General features: G+C 41.6%; 1 protein-coding gene across 3 annotated transcripts in view; it reads right to left on the minus strand.

Moving 5' to 3' along the window:
* The window catches only part of LOC102947514 (tropomodulin-3), a 42638-nt gene that overhangs the window by 17974 nt on the left and 2674 nt on the right, over positions 1-21990 (minus strand). For all 3 annotated transcript variants that reach the window (XM_037910663.2, XM_043523553.1, XM_043523552.1), the window contains exons 2-3: positions 11370-11566; positions 10225-10381 (exon numbers count right to left, since the gene is read on the minus strand). In XM_037910663.2, the coding sequence (XP_037766591.1) occupies positions 10225-10381; positions 11370-11495 (283 nt within the window). In that variant the 5' untranslated portion in view covers positions 11496-11566. The remainder of the gene's footprint in view (positions 1-10224; positions 10382-11369; positions 11567-21990) is intronic.

Genomic DNA, 21990 nt, shown 5'->3' on the forward strand with positions numbered 1-21990 from the left:
CAGTGCCAGCATCATGAAGCGTTTTCATTTCTAAGTATTCTCATTTTGGGGAGTTGTACAATAGGAGACATTAACTCATGGGATGTTCTGTGCACATCTGAAAGTAGAAAGCAAACCTATTTTCTTACACTACTGTACTGAAAATAGTCATGATACAGTAGTTAGTAATGCACTCCTCCTGGCTCCTTTATAGATGCCATGTGATCCTTGATGCCCACAGAGCAATCAAGAAAAAGTGATGTTACACTCCTGATTCATGCTGAACAGAACCTTGGAATGAATGGGAGATTTGGGGGAATTAAGTGATATCTGATGTTGTAAAAGCGTTGATTTGATTTTTGTCAGCATCACATGCTGAGAACCAAAATGCTTGTCTGTTAATACCCTATCTACTAATAAATATTAATATATGGGAAAACGTGTCACTTGCTTGGGTCACGTTTTTAAGTAACCATCCAGGGCAGGATATGCAGGATTTTATAGAGTATTTGGTATCTACTGTTGCAGTTATTGTATAAATAATTTTAATTAAGATGAGGCACTTGGTAACATTTACAGATTGGCAAATAAGCCTCAGAACATCAGAGCCCAAAAGGGAAAAAAAACCCTGAAAACTGAAAGGAAGTAAAGTTTTGTTTTCTAAGTAACTGCAGGCTTGTTAAAGAAGTGAATGCATAAGCATGTCACATTTGATCTGCAGAGTCAGTGGGTTTCCTGTTCATTTCCCCTCCCCCGCATATTAAGTGGGCTTTTCCTGTGAACTGTGACTTCCTGCTAAAAACCCACAATCCCCAGGGCACCTCAGGACTTCATGCAATTTTTGAACCAGTTTTATCAGCACAAAAGTCCATATTTATATAGATATAAGGTGATAAATAGTTGTATAAGTTTGTTTCAAAGTTTTAATTCTGCATATTCTGAAACTGCCAGTTCAGATTGTTCCTCTGACAATCTTCCCATTGGACTCTATCATAAGACTCTGGAAGTCAGCGCTCTCATCTACTTTTTAAGATCAGGAGGCGGGGATTTGAGCTAAATGGAAGAAAAGTGGGCAAAGGTTTGTGAGATGGTACGGCTTTGTGGGGATGAGTGTACATTTCTCTGTCTAGGAAGTTCAGAAAGTGTGCTTTAATAAAGTTATCAAATGAAGGAGTCAAACACTGGCTTCTGCTGGATATGTTTTTGTTAGTAGGTCTTTAGAGCAAAGCTAGAAATTGTACTTGTGCAGGAGCTGTGAGAGCACCATAAAAGGGAGGGGAGGGTCCACAAACCGTGGCCCCGCCCCCCACCTGCCCTTTCCGCTCCCCCTGGGCTGCCCTTCCTCCAAGACCCTGCCCCTTCCCCCATCACTCACCCTTACGGCCGGTAAAAAGTAGGGGGGGCCATAGCCTCCTGATCCCCCGTTTCAGCGCCCCTGCATGTGTGTGATCAACTTTCGGTTAGTTTTTCATTTAAGTCACAGTTTCTCAAACTTACATAGTTTAGATCACTTCTTAACAGAGCTGGTTTTATGGCACATTCATGAATGCATAACATCCCTGTGGCAACTACAGCAAACGTTGCCATGGTAAGTAATGTAAGGAATGGATGTTTAGCTGCCTTTAATGCAGTAAGCGTGGTGATTCCCTCCCGACCCCCCAGCTTTGGCTCTTTATTTCATCTCCCCTTCTGCTTCTCATAGCTAGAGGCAGAGGAGGAGGGGGTCCAGCATGGGGCGACCAGCTACCTTTCCACAGACCCCCTGGAAGTGCTTTGTGCACCACAGCCTAGGAACCCGTTTAAGAGGAGGAGGATGTCAGAGAGGAAGGAAGAAGATGGTGGTCTCTCTCACAGGATGAAATTCACTCTAGCAGAGGGCCTGCTGAAGATTCTCTATGCCTCCTGTGTCTCACTTGAGCCCTTTAGGGTAACCTGCAAACTAGCGTGGGAGGAACAGGAAAGTAGAGAAATTTTTGTGAAAAACAAAAACTGTTTTTATAAATTAAAAATGTGCCTGGTTGGTCTGGTAAAAAAAAAAAAAAATACAAAAATTAAGAGGTCAGAGAGTGAGGACTACTGCACCTGCCCTTTACTTGCAGCCTCAGGCTTCTTCCTTACTCTTCAGCACTTGCTGAGGCAGCAGCAAACAGTTTTTAAAGCAGTTCTAACATTGTTAGGCCCAGTCCAATCCATCCGGCTTAACTCTGCTAGAAGCAGTTTTGGGTGTAACCCAGGTAGAGGACTTGTGTAGACAGAGCCTTTGTGAGAACGTTTCCAACAAACCTCATCTCGCCAAGACCAGTCATCATGTCTGTTCACATGTACATTGCACATGTGAAAGCAGCTTAATTTTTCACGTAATGAGCAAATACTTCAAGACAATTTAGTGTCTTGTTCAGTTACTTCAAGGATAAGACCTCTGTATCTTAGGAAACAATGATCTAACTAGAGGCTCACTGCCAAGAGAGCTTTGGGGATATTTTTTTCTTTATACACGCACACTAACACAAGCACTTTTAAAAAGGCACATCTGCACATCAGCCCATGAGGGCTATGAAAACCATTTCTTTGACTATCTGGGAACATTCCATTTTTTAAGGGTTTGCTCACATGACGAAATGTGACAGACTTTACTTATTTGGAAACCACGGGATACTTCAGAATTTAATAAACAATGTGATATAAAAAAAGGAAGATTACAGAAATGGTTAGTATTTGACCACCACTGAAATACATATTTATCTTGCAACAAAGTCCACTGCCAACTGTGTCCACATATCTATTCTATAGTCTATACGGGGACACCATCATCGGGCCTAAATCACATCAGCCACACTATCAGAGGCTCGTTCACCTGCACATCTACCAATGTGATATATGCCATCGTGTGCCAGCAATGCCCCTCTGCCATGTACATTGGTCAAACTGGACAGTCTCTACGTAAAAGAATAAATGGACACAAATCAGACGTCAAGAATTATAACATTCAAAAACTAGTCGGAGAACACTTCACTCTCTTTGGTCACTTGATTACAGATCTAAAAGTGGCAATTCAACAAAAAAACTTCAAAAACAGACTCCAACGAGAGACTGCTGAATTGGAATTAATTCGCAAACTGGATACAATTAACTTAGGCTTGAATAGACACTGCGAGTGGATGGGTCATTATACAAAATAAAACTATTTCCCCATGTTTATTTCTCCCTCTCCCCCCGCCCCGGCTGTTCCTCAGACGTTCTTGTCAACTGCTGGAAATGGCCCACCTTGATCATCGCTACAAAAGGTCCCCCAACCCCGCTCTCCTGCTGGTAATAGCTCACCTTACCTGATCACTCTCATTACAGTGTGTATGGTAACACCCATTGTTTCATGTTCTCTGTGTATATAAATCTCCCCACTGTATTTTCCACTAAATGCATCCAATGAAGTGAACTGTAGCTCACAAAAGCTTATGCTCAAATAAATTGGTTAGTCTCTAAGGTGCCACACGTCCTCCTTTTCTTTTTGCAGATACAAACTAACACAGCTGCTACTCTGAAACCTTATTTATCTTGATCAATCTATTTTGTTTGCTTCCTGCTATTGCATTTAGGATCAGTTGTAACCCAAACTTTCCAGGCTACAGAATGTACTTTAACTTCCCCACGCCTTCTAATCTCATTTTATGTACTATGATTCTATGCATGGTGGCAACTAGTCTAGGTTTCAGACGTGCTATACTGCCTCTGGCTTTTAATAAATACAGTAGTGTGTTGATCAGTACTCACATGTGTCCACCATATTAAAACAGGTTTCAGAGTAGCAGCCGTGTTAGTCTGTATTCGCAAAAAGAAAAGGAGTACTTGTGACACCTTAGAGACTAACAAATTTATTTGAGCATAAGCTTTCGTGAGCTACAGCTCGTTTCCCCTCTAGCCACTCATTAAGGGCCAATCCTGCAAGGCGCCAAACACCGTCAACTCATTGAAGTTAGTGGTAATTGACAAACTGCACATCAAGATGATTGGACTCCAAATCAATTTCATTGTATACTAATCCTGGGACCAAAGCATCTATTGGGAACGGAGGACAACTGAGTAGTATTTACTCTCTGTCCTAATGATTCCTTGCAGAACAAAGAAAAATAAGGGTAATAAAACTGAATATATCTTCATGCCCTTCAAGATTAAATATTTCATCAAATCAACATTCAAGATTGTATCCACCATTTTCCTTTATTTTAATAATGGAGAAATGCTTTGGCTTGTCAACCCACTCTTGTACTCATCTTTTGAGCACAAATGAATGCCAGCTTTGTAAAATACAGGTGATAAATCTCTTCCTCACAGAGCCATGGGGCATTCAGAAACAATATTTACTACATATTCTTCATTAGAAGAAAGTTCTGAAAGGCACTTGTGTAGTTTTTCCAATTCCCAGCTATATAAATCCATTTTCTCATGCTAGCTTTCATGTAAACGTGTCTTGCAATACAACAGCACTTAACCAAGTGTCAATTTGTTAAACTTTCACCTCCTCTTAAACTCAAAGCATCTTTAGGCATATAACTTCACCTCACAACACCACTGTCCCCCTCCCCCACCCCCTTTAACCTCTCTCACATTTCCTTTAAAGACCAGCCATTTGTCTGAAAGACAAAATTGGGTATAATTGCAATTGGGGGAATTTTCCTGCAGAATAATTCTTGATGCTAAAAAGGCCAACAGTAAATTTAAATCAACTTAAGCCAAGTCCCCTGGATCAATCCAGATAAATAATGCATACAGCTAAAGTTTTTAGTCCACCATATTTACTGTTATGTTAAAGCAGAAACAATGTTTTATGACCAGTCAATCCATGAGGTGAAGAAGCCATAGTAAGAATGCAGTGTGTGGGGAGGTGATGGGAGGGAAGGACTAGAAAAGTGTAACGCTTTGAGATGCAAAGCCTAATTTACAAAATATTAGCTAAATATTAAGACAGACCATAGCACCTTCCACATGATGATTTCAGAGGGAATACAAGCATTAATAAATTAATCTTCACATCACCCTATGCGGTTAGGCAAGTATCACATTTCACCGTTAGGGAAGCAGGCAATGAGAGGTTAAGTGGCTTGCCCAAAACACACTGGTTTCACAGCCAGGAACAAAACCCAGATCTCCTTACTCCCAGCCTTGAGCTTTTGCCTTTTTGCAGGGAGACACACAGCTACTTGTTCTGAAGTTACTGCAGCTTTTTAAAGTGACACTTCCTGGAGGAAAAATGTGTTACATCAATCTTTTGCCTGAATTATTTCTTCAGGCAACAATGGCTTATTGTATGTTTCAAAACTTAATCAGAACAGCATGTGACTTTCAAGTTCTTAAAACCGGTTGAAAACAAAGTCCTTTTTTTAGAAGGGGTGGGTGTTTGATAGTACGCTTTTAGAAACAAAGCCAAGCACTAGAAAGAGTATACTGTACTCATTTTACATATGATTTGTTATGCTTCACACTTCTATAGTCCTGTTTCTCCCATTACCTCCAAGTGCTTCACAATACGATTTCAAGCTCATGAAGTTTCACAAGACAATGAGGTAGCTAAAGGTACTAAATTGTAGAGGAATCGTGACATGTTACAACCCTGGGGTTAATCGTGCAGTTGTTTAACAGTGCACGTCAACCCTAAATTATTTCAGACAAGTGAAGAACACCACCATATTCAATTCAAACAGCAGGGGAATTTAGGCAGGCAGAGTGTAAGTTACCAGGGTCTGTGCGTGGCCAGGACATTGTATTTAACGTCTCCCATCATATACTACTTGAATAATCTCAAGTGCTCAGGATCAGCACAGAAGCCCCCAACATCATGTTGAACATCAGTTCAGAACTGACTCCAGATTGATATGGTACTGGTGAACCATTGAGTGGACACATGTTCCCTGCACAGTCCTGATTAGTTTACGAGATCCACTAGGATTACAGCACAAGGTGGGATCATTAAAATAAGCATCACATAGAAAATAGGCTTTTTGTAAAGCTTCCTATAATCAAGGTAGCTGATTGGCGAAGGTAAAGAAGATTTATATAAAATAGCAGGAGGTGGGCAAACTATGGCCCGCGGGCCACATCCGGCCCGCAGGACCCTCCTGCCCGGCCCCTGAGCTGCTGGCCAGGGAGGCTCGCCCCTGGCCCCTACCCCGCTGTCCCCTCTCCTCTGCAGCCTCAGCTCGCTCCGCCGCTGGCACAATGCTCTGGGTGGCGGTGATGTGAGCTCCTGGGGCAGGGCAGCTGCAGAGCCCGGCCTGACCCGGTGCTCAGTGCAGTGCGGTGGCGGCGCGGCCCGGCTCCAGCCGGGCGGCGCGGCTGTAGCACCGCCAGCCACCAATGCTCCAGGCAGTGTGGTAAGGGGGCACGGAGCAGGGGGGTTGGATAGAGGGCAGGGGAGTTCAGGGTGGTGGTCAGAGGGCGCGAGTGTGGATAGGGGTCAGGGCGGGAACAGGGGGTTGAATGGGGGCAGGGGTCCCGGAGGGGGGGAGGTTGGATGGGGCAGCAGGGGTGATTGGATGGGGCAGGGGTCCCGGGGGGCAGTCAGGAAAGAGAGGAGGGGTTGGATGGGGCAGCGGGGGGCAGTTAGGGGTGGGGATCCAGGGGTGGTCAGGGGACAGGGAGTGGGGGTGTGTGGATGGGGCAGGGGTCCCAGGGTGGGGGGCGGATAGGAGGTGGGGGCCAGGTCACGACCCCCTCCCCTAACCGGTCCTCCATACAATTTCCGAAACCCAATGCGGTCCTCAAGCCAAAAAGTTTGCCCGCCCCTGTAAAACAGGATAGGTGTGGTTTGTATTTTTGGGAGGAGAGAGAACTGGATAGATTTCCCATCTAATTAAGTAAAAATTCAGAGAGTTAGACATAAGACTCAGACCAGTTTCTATTCTATTGTATTTGGTAGTAAAGTCTCTGTCCCAACAAAACGGCACATAGGGAAGCAGAAGCAGCCCAAATCAGAATTTATTCTAGCTAGTTTAGATTCCTGGTAAAAATATAAGCTTGAACACACATTAGACAAGAACGATTTGTCACAAGATGAGTGGGAAACATTGTCAAGCTAGGTTAACTGAACAGGTAAGCAAGATTCCCATTCCTCACCACTCCACATTTCCACCTATTCAGACTGAGTTCACTGAAGTTTTAAGTTTGTTTGTTACACTGAGGGCTTGTCTATACTGGCACTTTACAGCACTGCAACTTTCTCGCTCTGGGGTGTGAAAAAACACCCCTCTGAGTGCAGCAAGTTTTAGCACTGTAAAGTGCAAGTATAGACAGTGCACCAGCGCTGGAAGCTGTGCTCCCAGCACTGGTAGCTATACCCCTCGTGAAGGTGGGGGTTTTTTAGAGTGCTGGGAAGATCAGGGAAGAGTTTCTGAAAATCAGGTTCCCTTAAAGTCTCAGGCTGGGCACCCAAAAATTAATGTATCTGAAGTCAGTCAACTTTTTGAAAATCTCAGTCTAAGTGGGGCAGCAAGCTAAGGTTGAATTTTGACAGTCAGCATCACTCTCCCATGCAAGAAAAAAAAAAAATCCCCCCCCCCCCCCCCAATCATAAAACCAGAGCTGGAGGGTGGGGGTCTGGAGAAAGGAGTAACAAAGAATTATGCTGTCTAAGACGTGCATAAAATTCCTCAATATTATACACTGCAAAAATTGTTTTCATAGCTCTAATTTTGCTGAAAAGTACCTAGTTTCACTTTTTACAATATTTTTAATATATTCTTTCCATTTACTCCTTTTTTAAATTAAACTTATCTTTTCCTTTAGTATTCAAGGAAAAAGATAAGGAAGGTTATTAAATAACACCACTCTTTTTAGGAGTGAAGGGATCTTTAATGGCTACGCTGGCATGACACTGCTGTATCTGAACAGCTTGTTGCCACTAGTAATACTTCATTACATAAAGGAAGTGACATTTGATCTTTATTCACTATGATTTATACTACAGCTGGATCCTTCTATTTTCCAGAAATAATTGCATAGCTTTGGTCTACAAAGCTGATAACAAGAAAGCCGGAGGAACTTTAGAAGGCATTCCCCTAGCTGAGTGAAATCATATTTAACACATCTTCTTCTCCAGACCAGCAAGAGCTGGGAAATCTGAGAAGGCAGAGTTATCAGGCTGGGTGGTAAGTGGAGTAAAGAGAATCGACAATTACTTTTATTACTCTCTTAGATCCTTCCAGCCAATCTAAGGACTGCTTCCACGAGGTCCAGAGGGAGCCATGTCTAACCTTTCTCAGCTAGACTAGAAACAAGGCCTTTAGGGTAAGGAAACCCAGAGGACTTCTCTCACAGTCACCTTTTACCCTTAAACCGTTTGCACTATGTGCTGGGAAACCTTACTAAGATTAGAAACACAGAACAAGATAGGTTAAATAGCATACTAAAGACCCAAATACAAGCCAGTAGAAGCAGAAGAGGTTGTGGTTGTTGTAGTTGCAGGCATTATATATGAAAATATTCACCCAAACGTTTGCATCTAATTGCTATGCGCAATCAATAATTGCATATGCAAATTAAGCAGATTAATGTACAGAAAAGTCTGAAAATCCAGAACCAGCTGTTCATTCACCAACAGATAAGCTAGAATCTAGTGTTTTGAACCAATGAGTACAAGATACAGTTGAAAAACAGAGCCTGAAGGCACCAAATAGTAGGACAGGAACTCCCCCACCCCCAAAAAGGAAAATATTGAATTAATTGAAGTCCATTGATTCCTTCCAACATAATCATAATTTATAATGTATGAATGGGGACAGATTGACAGGCTCAATTTTAAATCTGGGCCGGGGAAGAAACTGTTCCATAAGAACAGAACCACAGAGCTGTTAATCAAAATCTTGGTTTTTTTTTTAAAAAAATCCTAATTATTATTTCAGTTCCAGAGGCTTTATGAGTAAGTAGCATTTCTGAATATACTTTCACATTAGCCATTACATTTTTTCTGCGCTTACATTTGTTTGACAATAGTGATTTGTAGCCAAGCTTTAGAAGTATCAGAAACACTTGAAAACTTACTTTGATTCTAAATCATACTCCAGGACACAGACACTTGGACATTTTCTTAAATTGCGAAGCAGAGTTGATTTACAGTGAAATTTTCTTCACTATCTCCAAGTGCTATATCCTATTTGAATTGTACACACATAATTATGCGAGTAGGAATGATTAGATACCAGAATCAGCTTTGAGCATGTGTATGCATATATATATAAAATCATATACACTCTTATTATATGGACTCCAGATACGTGTTTTCATCTGCAACATTTTCTTTGTGGTGTAAGCATGTCTTGTGTTGTGTCTTTTTTTAAAGCATTCCCAATAAAATTCCAACCCAACACACTTTCCTAAAATGCAGAGTAACAGCAAGTACTAAAAATATTTTTAAACCAGAAACTTGAATCACTAATAGAGTACAAATGGGGCATGAACCTTCTCATAATACAATTTCATGGGTAAAAAGTTTAAATTTGCTCTGGGCCATTTTTCTACTAGGAATCCTACCATATCATCTGGGATTGGAAGGCAATAATGCCTTTTGCTGTACTGGGCTCCAAGCTGTAGAAAAGCTTTGCCTTTTAAATCAGCCACAGCCATCCCTCATTTTTACTGCTATCCAATCTCTTCAATGCCAGGTGGCTTTTAGTAAGACCACTAGCGGCCCTCCTATTTACAGTCTTTCTTCTCTTTCCCCACCACCATGATGGACCCCTCTACTACTTCTCCAGTGTTATAAGGGTGGCTTTATTTGTAATATATATACAGTTTATTACTCTACAATACGTGTACATTTTCAAACCACTATACAAACAATAACTAATGATAATGACACCTTTCCAAGGTAAGAATTCCTGTTTTAGAGATAGGGGAAGCAGAAAGCAGTTCCCAGCAGATAAGTGGGAGCCTGGAACCTGAATTCAGGACTTCCTGGCTCCTGATATTGTGCTTAGTCCACTAGATCATGTTGTTTCAATGGAATTTTCTTGTTATATTCCAATGTAATATCAAATTATTAATGGGATTGTCCATAAGCAATTCTCTGGAGCACTGGTGGTGTAAGCTACCGGAGCATTTCCAACTACTGACAGGGAGAATGACACTTCAAATAAACTGGTTGAGGGGAGTTGCTGGCTATTCTACCCAAAGAAGAATGTCAAAACAGCCCACGCATCACACCAGTAAAGTCCATTCCTGAATGGGTGTCAACATGCTGGCTAAGGACATTCTTACCTTTCTTTTCCCCTGTAAAAGGAACAAAATCCTCCCTGTCTTCTTGTTCCAGTGCTTCCTTCTCCAAATAAGCAAGGAGTCCCTCTCTGTCAAAAGCACCTGAGGCCTTTTTAGTAGTCTGGTCTTTCTGTCGGAAGCCTGCTGGCAAAAGTGCATTCTACAAAACAAAAGGAAGAACTATGACAAAGCTTCAAAAGTCCTGGTATACAAGTTGTCAGCTTCAATTCAGTCTTTTTTTATCTACAACTTTCCAAATTCATAAGACGACTGTCTATTCTAGCCAACTCAGCCAGCAACCAACAACATGGGGAAGCACTTTTGTGCAGGAGACTTGATCTTACTCAAGGCCCTCTGCAACTGCTGGTATGATGTGAATTAAAGGAGAAAGTCATAGAAAAAATGGAGGAAAAAATGTGGATAGAAAGGAGGGAGCAGTACATAAGTAAGGGGGGAGATTTCAGATGGTCATTTTAAAAAAAAAAAAAAAAAAAAAATTTGACCATTTCCCCACAGTTAAAAATTATGCATGTCACCAACATGAGACGTAAGCAACCATACGTAACTACTGGCATCCCACAAGAATACTCTGCTACAAATCAAGTTATTCAACACTGACTAGTGTATTACAATACTATTGAATGTCACAAGTCTACAGAGATTATATCAATCTTAAACTTAAATTGACAGCTGGGACTAGAACCCAAATCTAGCTAAAGAACAGGACTGGGAGGCAGAAGAAGTCCACCCTTCCCTCATCATCAGTACATGCAACAGAGGAGGCCATCAGGAGTACAAAAAGATGGTGATCAATACATGTTGGAAACAGGATAATAAAGCTTGAAACATTTTCAAACAAAGAATTTCCTTCAGGAACACCACCAACTGTAATTTTTCTTTCTATAATTATGTATTATTCCCAAAAACGTCTTCATGGTCATTTTGCTTTACATTGTTTCCTGTCTGCAACATGAAAACAACCAAACAGCTTTGAGATATGTGTCTTTTTATTTTTAGTAGTGTTTCTTTAGTAGGTTAGAAAACCTGTTCTGTACATATAAAATGAATTCAAGAAAGAGGCACTAGTTTGTCAGCATAGTTTCTTAACCAGTGCCACCAAAAGGGGCTGTTTGCTGCCCAATACCCACCTCAGGGTCAAGGTCATCCAGAACAGTTTCCAGTTGTTTCAGCTCTTCTTCTGACAGCTTGCCAAGAATGTCATCCTCATCAAGATCCTTGTACTTGTCCAAATCTTTTCGGAATGGAAGTGTCATGTCTTGAGTAGCAGAAAGTCACTAAGCTTTTCAAACTTCTAATAGAAACTGAGTTCTGTTGTTAAATGGAGCTATAGAAAGAATAAAAAGAGCACAATTCAGGACATTTTCTCAAAATCACTGTGTTGCTTCCAAGTGTGCAAGTGCATTTCCTCCAGAAAAGTTTCCCCCTCCATCACATGTATACATCAATTTTTGCCATTATACAGTAGCACATATCATAAGTGCCCTCTGGTTTTTATAAAATGTCCATTACCAAGCTATCTAAGCACTGCTAGGCTCCTAGTAGCAATTTAAAAATCTCCAACCCCCCAGAACAAATCACTCTGCATCATGAAAAATTCAAGTTTTGGCTTATAATGTTGATAGTGCCAATTTTACTTATTCTACTGATATCAATAGGACGCTCAAAGCTACAATACTAAAGGATTGGAAAAAGACAAAAATAGTTATGAACAGTATTTCTCGAGTCTAAGCCCTCCTATTGTCATTAGTTTTTGCAAGCAACTGACGTCAAAAGTTTCCGTAGGTAGTTAAGAATGATCTTTTATATTTTTCTTGTTGGAGGTCATATTTACAGCTTGATTAGAAAAGGCACAGTAAAGGAGACAAACTACAAACTAATTAGGTAATAAACAAAGACATGAGTCAGCAATAACGGCAAAGGAAATTAGCCATCTACTTCTGCTGTGTGAGTTGTATACTGATAAGTAACATTTGACTGTGTCAGATTAAAGACAAATACATAGTCAAAATGCTTAGCAACTCTTTCTTTTTAAGTTTCCTAAATACTAGTAGCCAGATGATCAAGAAATACCTATTCAATTTTTACTTTCTGGATGCCTGCTGGAGGCCAAATATATAGAGAATCAGGAATTAAGAATTCCCTGGGTCAGCTTTTTTCCTTTCTATAATTTGAAAGAGGCCAGTTAAAGCCCAGTGACTAACACTGCAATATCTCTCACTTCATTTTGACTCAAGTATGTGTTAGTTGTGAATTTAAAAAAATCCCTTGGACTGACTTAATACAACAAGTCCTAACTCAAAATTAATGTAAAAGGTTTAAATAGAGCAGGTAGTTATAAAAAAGCATCTGCCCAGCAAAACAGTTAAAATGTTCAGGAATATACTACATAATGTGACGGTTGAACAAACTGCATATCAGAGACATAATTTATTCTCAATTTCATACTCTGAAAACAAGATTTTTTTAAGCAACCTACACAACTTAGAGACTTCCATTATAACTAGCAGAAGTTACTTACTACCTCATACAATCAGGAGCTATCGATTCTTATGAAGCTTGTGTATAAGATACAGGCCTGGTCTACATGACAAAGTTAGGTCAGCTTAGCTACATCGCTCAGGGCTGTGGAAATTTCATGCCCTATGCAATATAAAGCCAACCTAATTCCCAGTGTAGACACTGCTAGGTTGGGTGTAAGCTACCGCCTTTTGCAGAGGTGGATTTACTACAGTGACAGAAGAACCCCCTTCCACCACTGTGGGCTTGTCTTCACTATGGCGCTAAATTGGTGCTGCCACAATCAGTGCAGTTGCATTGATTTAGCAGGTCTACTGAAGACACGCTCAATTGATGGGAGACCGCTCTCCCATTGATGTCCGTACTCCACCTCAACGAGCGGCAGAAACCATATGCACACACGTATATGCAAAACACCACAGCTGAAGGTGGAAGGAGAGAGGGATATTCTACTTGATTTTTTCCAAAAGAATAAAGTCATGGAGATGTATCCCACAGCAGACTTTGGGAACAGGGCCAAGACTACTGGCCTGACTTGAACCCCACTGCTGCTTCCGGCAGGAATAATCTACAGAGAGGCTGTGCATGCAGCCAGAGTCAAAAGGAACGTTGGTTTTATTTGTCCAATGCATGCAAAAAGTGCCATTGCAGATGCTTACATAACACACTGCATTCATTATTTAATTTCTGCAATTTTAATTGATTCCAGGCCACATGATCTTTGTCAGGCCAATAAGTCCTTGTTTCCCCACACACATAACAAACAAAATTAAAAATAAATTAAAAAAACAACCCTATCTCCTGGCTAGTCTACAGCTCTGTTTACTGAATTCCTTCATCTTATTTGTGTACAATAAGGGAAGTCTCCTGCTGATTATTTGTTCACTGCATGTGTCACTGTTAGTCATCATGCTGTTTTACGCTCTCAGACTGAGCAAACAGTGGGAATGTAGGCTAAGATTTCTATGGTGCACACTAAATATACTTTATAGATCAGAGGTTCTCAACTGTTTGCTTTCTGAGGACCCCCCCCCCAAACATGCTATAAAAGCTCCATGGCCCAGCTGTGCCACAACAACTGTTTTTCTCCATATAAAAGCCAGGGCCGGCATTAAGGGGTAGCAAGCAGAGCAATTGCCCGGTCCCATGCTCAGGCTTCACTTCAGCCCCAGATGGTAGGGCTCAGGGCCCCAGGCTGCAGGCCTTTGGCTTTCTAGCCTGGGATGTAGCAAGTTTAACCCCCTGAAACCCACTTGCAGCCCCGCAGGGGACCCCAGACCCCTAATTGAGAACCTCTGTTATAGATAACAGTACTACAAGCAAGTTCTGTTAAGCCAGATTTTCTTGTCAGTTGTTCTAACAAGAATGACAGTTTTTGATTTCTGCCAACCTAGAAGAGACTAACAAAGGCTACAGGTACATAGTGCTTCAAATAGTTACAACTATTCTCCGGGTGATTTCACTATATTAAAACTTAGTATTTTACTAAAGAAAACTATTACCAGTTGTAACACTGATACTTCTGTGACTGCATGTTTGGTATTACTAGGACATCCAGATGCTGAGCTACTATGATCAAACACAGGCTAAATTCTCAAGAGACTGCAAAAATGTCACAAAGTTAAAGTTAAATTAAGTGACTTCTGCCAGGTCTCCCACTAGCTTAAAGGAACAGGCTTAGTCTGACAGTTGGCCAGAGGGGGGAGTGTTAATATTCTGTGAAAACACTAGGAAATGGATGGACTAGACAGGGAAATAGGGTCCCGTACCGCTTCAATATTTTAATTAATGACTTGGATAATGGAGTGAAAAATATGCTTATAAAAATCTGCAGATGACACCAAGCTGGGAGGGGTTGCAAGCACTTTGGAAGACAGGATTAGAATTCAAAACAATCACCACAAATCAGTGAACTGGTCTGAATTAAACAAGATGAAATTCAAAAAAGTACAAAGTACTTCACTTAGGAAGGAAAAAATAAAAAACGTACAACTACAAAATGGGGAATAACTGCCGAGGTGGTCGTACTGCTGAAAAGGATCTGGGGATTAGAGTGGATCACAAATTGGGTATGAGTCAGCCTTTTTCACAGCTGCATCACATGGGTAATGTTCTAGGGTGTATTAATAGGAGTGTTGGATGTAAGACACAGGAGGTAACTGTCCCACTCTACCTGGCACTGGTAAGGTGTCAGCTGAAATACTGTATCCAATTCTGGGTGCCACACTTTAGAAAAGGTGTGGACAACTGGGAGAGCAGCAACAATAATAAAGGGTTTCGAAAGGTTTAAAAAAAACTGGGAATGTTTAGTCTTGAGAAAAGATGACTGGGGGGGTGGAGGGGAGAGAACCTGATAACAGTCTTCATTAAGGGCTGTTATAAAGAGGACTGTGATCAATTGTTTTCCATATCCACTGAAGGTAGGTCAAGAAGTAATGGGCTTCATCTACTGCAAAGCAGATTTAGGTTAGATATTAGGAAAAACTTCCTAACTGTAAGGGCAGTCAAGCTCTGCAGTAGGCTTCCAATGGAGGTTGGGGGGGGGGGGGGGGGGAGTTAAGAGCAGGTTGGACAAACGCCTGTCAGGGATGATCTAAGTTTACTTGGTCCTGCCTTAGAGCAGGGGGATGGACTTGATTTCTTGAAAAGGAGGACTTGTGGCACCTTAGAGACTAACAAATTTATTAGCATAAGCTTTCGTGAGCTACAGCTCACTTCCACATATCTATTCAGGGGACACCATCATAGGGCCTAATCACATCAGCCACACTATCAGAGGCTCGTTCACCTGCACATCTACCAATGTGATATATGCCATCATGTGCCAGCAATGCCCCTCTGCCACGGACATTGGCCAAACTGGACAGTCTATAAGTAAAAGACTAAATGGACACAAATCAGACGTCAAGACTTATAACATTCAAAAACCAGTCGGAGAACACTTCAATCTCTTTGGTCACTCGATTACAGACCTAAAGGTGACAATTCTTCAATAAAAAAACTTCAAAAACAGACTCCAATGAGAGACTCCTGAATTGGAATTAATTTGCAAACTCGACACCATTAACTTAGGCTTGAATAAAGACTGGGAGTGGATGGGTCATTACACAAAGTAAAAATATTTCCCCATGTTTATTCCCCCGCTGCCACTGTTCCTTTATCAACCACTGGAAATGGCCTACCTTGATCATCACTACAAAAGGTTTTTTTTTTCCTTTCCTGCTGGTAGTAGCTCACCTGACCTGATCACTCTCATTACAGTGTGTATGGTAACACCCATTGTTTCATGTTCTCTGTGTATATAAAATCTCCCCACTGTATTTTCCACTGCATGCATCCGATGAAGTGAGCTGTAGCTCACAAAAGCTTATGCTCAAATAAATGTGTTAGTCTCTAAGGTGCCACAAGTCCTCCTTTTCTTTTTGCGGATACAGACTAACACGGCTGCTACTCTGAAACTTGATTTCTTGAGGTCTCTTCCAGCCCTACATTTCTAGGATTCTATGAAAGTTCAGGTTTATGTAAGTATGTGCTTAAAAGTGGTGACTCAAAATTAACAAAGGACACCATCAACTTAAATTCTGTACCTTACAGTCTAGCACAGACTGCTACAGTTGCCATAGCCTGATGGTATTTCTGAAATGTTTTGTTAAGGATTCACAGTATCTGCAGAGTAATTAAACTTAACTACAGTGGATCCCACACAATATGCATACAAACTAACTTCTGACTCTAGAACAGAGAAGTTTTTCCCCTTCCTTTCAATTTAAGCCATTCAGTGTAGTATCTTAAAGGAAAACATTTCCTGCAGCTAATTACACAGCATTGTCAGCCACCAAGCTGCATACTCTGAGTGCCAAGTTAAGCTGTTTTTCAACTTTGTGATATCTGAATGCACACACTCACAAGAGATTTATAATTTGAAACAATTTGCAATGCTGTCAGTGATTCGAATCTATAAAAAAAAACCTCCCTGATGTGGCTCAGTAACTAATCCCTCCACCAAAACAATATGATCAGCTTCAGTACCATATGCCTTCTTCAACCAGGCTCCGTGCTACTTTTCAAACAACTCGAACTCCCACAACTCTCTTCCACTTACTGTCTTTAGCATGTCCACCTTGAGAAAGTTCTCTGGAAGTTACACAAGACAAATATTGGTAATATATTAAGATTCCACTTGCAGTCCATGGACCTCATTTGTCTTATATATGATGCCACATAATCACTATATTGATCTCAGAAGCTGTTCTAGCTTGCCTGAGAGTTCTATTGATAGCACATCATAAACCAATCAAGGCTCCCAAGTGATTGTGTCATCCGAGAGGCCTACAGGTTTCCAGAGTATGGAGGTTTTAAGCTTCCCATCCATTTGCAAAACCTACAGACACCTGTTAGAGAATATAGTGGGAAACCGCCAGCCCTACCCACTGCAGACTTAGTGACAGTTGCAATTGTGGGTATACAGGATATGGGATAGAATACTTTTTTTTTTTAATCTTTTAAAATAAAATTGGAAACTAACAGAACACTTGCATAATATCCTGAATCTTCTCCTTAGCAAGTTAAACATCCCCTGACACAGACTCTTACTTGAAAGGGGACTCTCACTTCTTTTAAGATTTGGGATGAGCCTACCATTTAAAATCATTCCTGGGTCCATTAGGAAATACCTGTGGATCAGTATTAAACTAGTTTTAAAAGTACACTTTTCATTTTTAATAAAAGACATCTTCCAAAAAAGATTACCATGTACCATGTTGTGACAATTATATGTACTACTGTAATGTCTAGGAGCCCTAGTCATGAAACAGGACTCCGCTGTGTTAGGCACTGTACAAACAGAACAAAAAGAGTCCCTGATTATCTGCAGAATGTGGTCTGCAAAAGAAGATTAAGATCCATATGAAACATATGCTCAGCTCCAAAAAGCTGTCAGGGTCTCCAGTAGTCTTAGCATGGGACAAACAGCAGCTCTATGCAGTTATGCCTGTTAAGCTAGAACCCTTCACCTCCCATTAACTATATTAAGGTGCTATAATTTACTGTTTAATTTGGCATTTATTTGCTTTCCATCATTCAATACAAACAACTAGTTTTTGAAAATGTGTTTGTGCACTATTTGATTCACTACAAATATTGGTGTCACAGATCCATAGGTCCAGTGCTTTGGAACAGCTCTGGAACAGTCCCTGTAGAACCCCTTCAGTGTGCCAGGCTCCCTCAGGGTCTCACTCTTTCACTTGTTAAGAAACTTGGCTTCACTGCCTTCTTAGACCAAACCTCAGCGCCTTCAGCACCCCCGCTTCACACCATGAGCTCCCTTCAGCTAATCCATCTGAGAGAGAACTGAACACCCAAAGGGAGCAATGCACCCCCAACTTCAGACACTGCAGTGACTCTCAGCTAGCATCATAAAAACAGTAGGGTTTATTAGCTGTCTGGAACACAGCATAGAAAGTCCTTGGTTAGCATACAGAACAGAAAGTTACAGCATGGTCCATCCTGGTTAGCCCAGAGCCTCTCTTTCGTGCTAGCTCAGGAGAGTGTCCAGCTTCCAGCAGCTCACACTTAACAACCCCCCCACTTTGTCCTTCCCCAGTCCTTTGTTCTTGTTCCCAGGCAACCATTGTCACACGGGGCCCAGGCCCCAGACAGTAGGCATAGATCACACCTGTATCTCTGGGTCTCTGCAGAGAGTAAACAATCTTTTCCTGCCACCTAGTTAACAATATAGTATATAGGGGAAACTGAGGTACACACAATATTCGTGCAAAATGTTACAGAAAATTCCCATTCCATCACAGGAGGCAGGAAGTAGTATTTAGATTGTAAGCTCTTTGGGGCACATAGTGCCTTTTTCTGCAAAGCAACATCAAAACTTACTACACTAAACAATTCATTTTCACAAAAGCTTTAACTATAGCCTATGTTAATGCCATTGTTATTTGACTTAATCATTCCAGACCACATCTCAAAGTTCCCTTGTCAATCTAGGATCCGGTGTTTTCCACTGATCTAACTTTATAGTTTACAGCTTAAAAACTTTGCATGTAGAAGTCTGAAAGGTCACTTTCCTCAGAGTATATAACTAAGATACTAGAACAATATAGCTGGGCTTGAGGAATTTATTCTCCCATTTGCCAGTCAAGTAGGAAACTTTATTAAGTTGGGGGGAGGGAGACAAGAGATGGAAGAGGATAAAGCCATGATTTTTTGACAATTTGACCTTTCATTTAAAAATAGTTTTTAGCAGTCATCACTACAAGTATTACATTCCAAATGTGAATTAATGCAGTGCTGCCCCAGTCTGCGTTCAGACAACTCCAATGTCTCCTCTGCTATTCCTAGGTTTATTAAGCATCAGGAGAATTAAAACATGAGACTAGTTAGAACGCTATGGACAGGAGAGAAAGACACAAGAATCAGGTCACTCTGCTGCTGCCTGGGAAAATGATGAGCAACAACAGAAATAAGCACTGGAGAGAAATATTCTTATGTTATACTGCTTTTATTAGCTGAGGGACCTCTGCTAATAGCCTCGGAAGGACTCTTCAGTCACTTTCATACATCTCACCTCAACACCTGAATTATTCTGTAAATGTGTTCTCTTAAAGCGTGAATTGGAACTGAATGCTTCAAAAGACCTAATTTTTTATTTTTCCTTAAAAGACAACCCTGAAAAATTTACCTCAGGTACCTTTAAGGACAGTTTCTCAGGGCCCTAATATTTCTCTAGTCATACTTTTGTAGGGGAGAGTTGAAACTGAAATCTTAAACTTTACTGAAGTCACTAAACTGGTGTTTTTTTTAGGTCAGATTTTAAAATAGAAGTGACATCATAAAAACAAACAGAGCTGGTTTTGGCCAGCAAGCTTACAGAGTTCACTTTACCCTCATTTGTTACTCCAGAATCTTCTTCCAATCAGCCCCTGGACGAATCTAAATTGGCAGGGAGAACAGGGTCCACAGGCAGATTTTATCAGCATTCCACCATCAATCAGAGACTGAAACAGTTCCAGCTGCTTAATGGAGCCTAATCTAAAGTTTTCCCCAAAGGAAGTCTCACAATGCCAGCAACTTTAACATCCAAGAACACACGTAACCATTTATGAACACCACATTCTCTTCAATGAAGACTTATTAACTTATCTTCATTTACCAAAACTAGAAGAAATAAGAAGTCTATTTTAAAGTGACATAAAGGCAACATGAATACCAGCACATTCTTAGCTTAAGATTCTCGTTGTGGGATCCCTCATTAATAGTACTGTGTACTACTACTTAGAGCAGTGGTCTCCAACCTTTTTACTCACAAGATCACTTTTTGAATTTAAGTGCAACCCAGGATCTATCCCACCCCTTCCCTGAGACCCTGCTCCGCTCACTCCATCCCCCCACTCTCTGTCACTCACCTTCCCCCACCCTCACTCACTTTTACCAGGCTGGGGCAGGTGGTCATGGTGCAGGAGGGTGTGTGGGCTCTGGGCTGGGGCTGAGGGGTTTGGCATGTGGAAGGGGGCTCCGGGCTGAGGCAGGGGTGTAGGAGGGGGTGAGAGCTCCAGGCTGGGGAAGGGGTGCAGGAGGGGGTTCAGAATGCTGGCTCCGGGAGGGGGTTCAGGGCTGGGTTGTGGGCTTCCATCAGGTGGCACTTACCTCGGGCGACGATGCAGCAGGGCTAAGGCAGGCTCGCTGCCTGCCCCGGCCCCACACCACTCCTGGAAGCAGCCAGCATACCCCTGCAGCCTCTGGGGAGTGATGGGGGGGGTGCACATGGCTCCATGCATTGCCCCTATCTGCAGGTCCCTGTTCCCAGCCAAAGGGAGCTGCGGGGGCGGTGCTTGCATGGAGGAGCAGCATGCAGAGACCCCTGCCCCTCCCCCGGGGCCTCAGGGTGTGCTGGCTGCTTCCGGGAACAGCATGGGGCCCCTGCTTTAGCCCTGCTGCACCACTGGACTTTTAGCAGTCGGAGATTGCAATCAACTGGCAGAGGCTCCAGGATCAACCAGTTGATTGCAATCTACCAGCTGGTGACCACTGATTTACAGCCAACCAAAACTTGGCATTTCTGCTGAATCATCCAATCAGAGTACCATTTTTGGAGAGTTATAGTAATTTTGGGATAGGGCCACCTATTACTAAGAACTAAGCCTACACCACCAACTTGTTTCATGTGCCTGACCCCGAAATGGCAACCATTTTCTCTTCATAACCAATCCAGTCCAGAATCACTTAGAGGTCTAAAGAGTTATATATCCATTAGATGGATTCCCATCTTGGGTTATACCACTCTAATTTTTCTACAGTGCAAGTTGTAGATTTTTCTCACTTTAAATTCTGATATAGTTGGAGAAAATGCAGTTCACCTTATAATGAAATGTACATACATTATGCCACTTGTCCTGTCAAATGACCTCAATCAACCAAGAGCATTTTTCTGTTTGAACTAACAGATGCCTTTGTGGGCAATTGGAATCCCTAACACGTAATGAGACTCAGATGTTACAGTTTTGCACCTCCACATACCTGCAAAGAAAAAAAATGTTTCCACCAAAGATTACATTTGGAAGCATCTATATTGCTCAATACCTGCTATTTTTCCCCTCTACATCAGTAAGAGGTATTGACTCTTTTCAGCAAAGCAGTGTTTACTTTTTGTGCTCGTGCTTTTAGTCCATAAATACATAGCATTAATAAAGATGCAGAGTGAGCACAATACTGGGCTGTTTTAAGAGATGGCTACATTAATCCAGATAATCTTGTCCAGTAAGATCCTATACCTGGATGCTTATTTCTTAAAAATGCTATCACCCATTCTATAGAATCAGACAAATAGGACTGAACAGCAAAATAACCTAGTAGAGAACATTATGAAATTTCCCACAGGAGACTGATTCAAGAACACTGCATTTTTCATTTACTGGGCTGAAAGCACTGTAGCAATGACACAGAGCTTCTGGGGACAGCAGGTGAATGAGCTGTGCTCTTCAGCACAACCAGCTTAAAGGCATTTCCAGATTTGTAAGCCTTGCTAGCCAAAGGGCAGGTATTATGATCAGAGCTAAATGCCAGACCTTGAACTGGAGAATAGAAAGATAAGCATACCAGAATAATAATAAAAAAGCCTCAACACACACTAGCTAAAATCCTGCAGTTATCAACTGCCCTGGGGAGGTAAGAGCGGCTGGGGCAGAAATCCCTTGCTAAGGTTACAGGTATGCGTACACTTAA

The sequence above is a fragment of the Chelonia mydas genome, chromosome 10 (assembly GCF_015237465.2).
Source record: "Chelonia mydas isolate rCheMyd1 chromosome 10, rCheMyd1.pri.v2, whole genome shotgun sequence".
Lineage (NCBI taxonomy): Eukaryota > Metazoa > Chordata > Testudines > Cheloniidae > Chelonia > Chelonia mydas.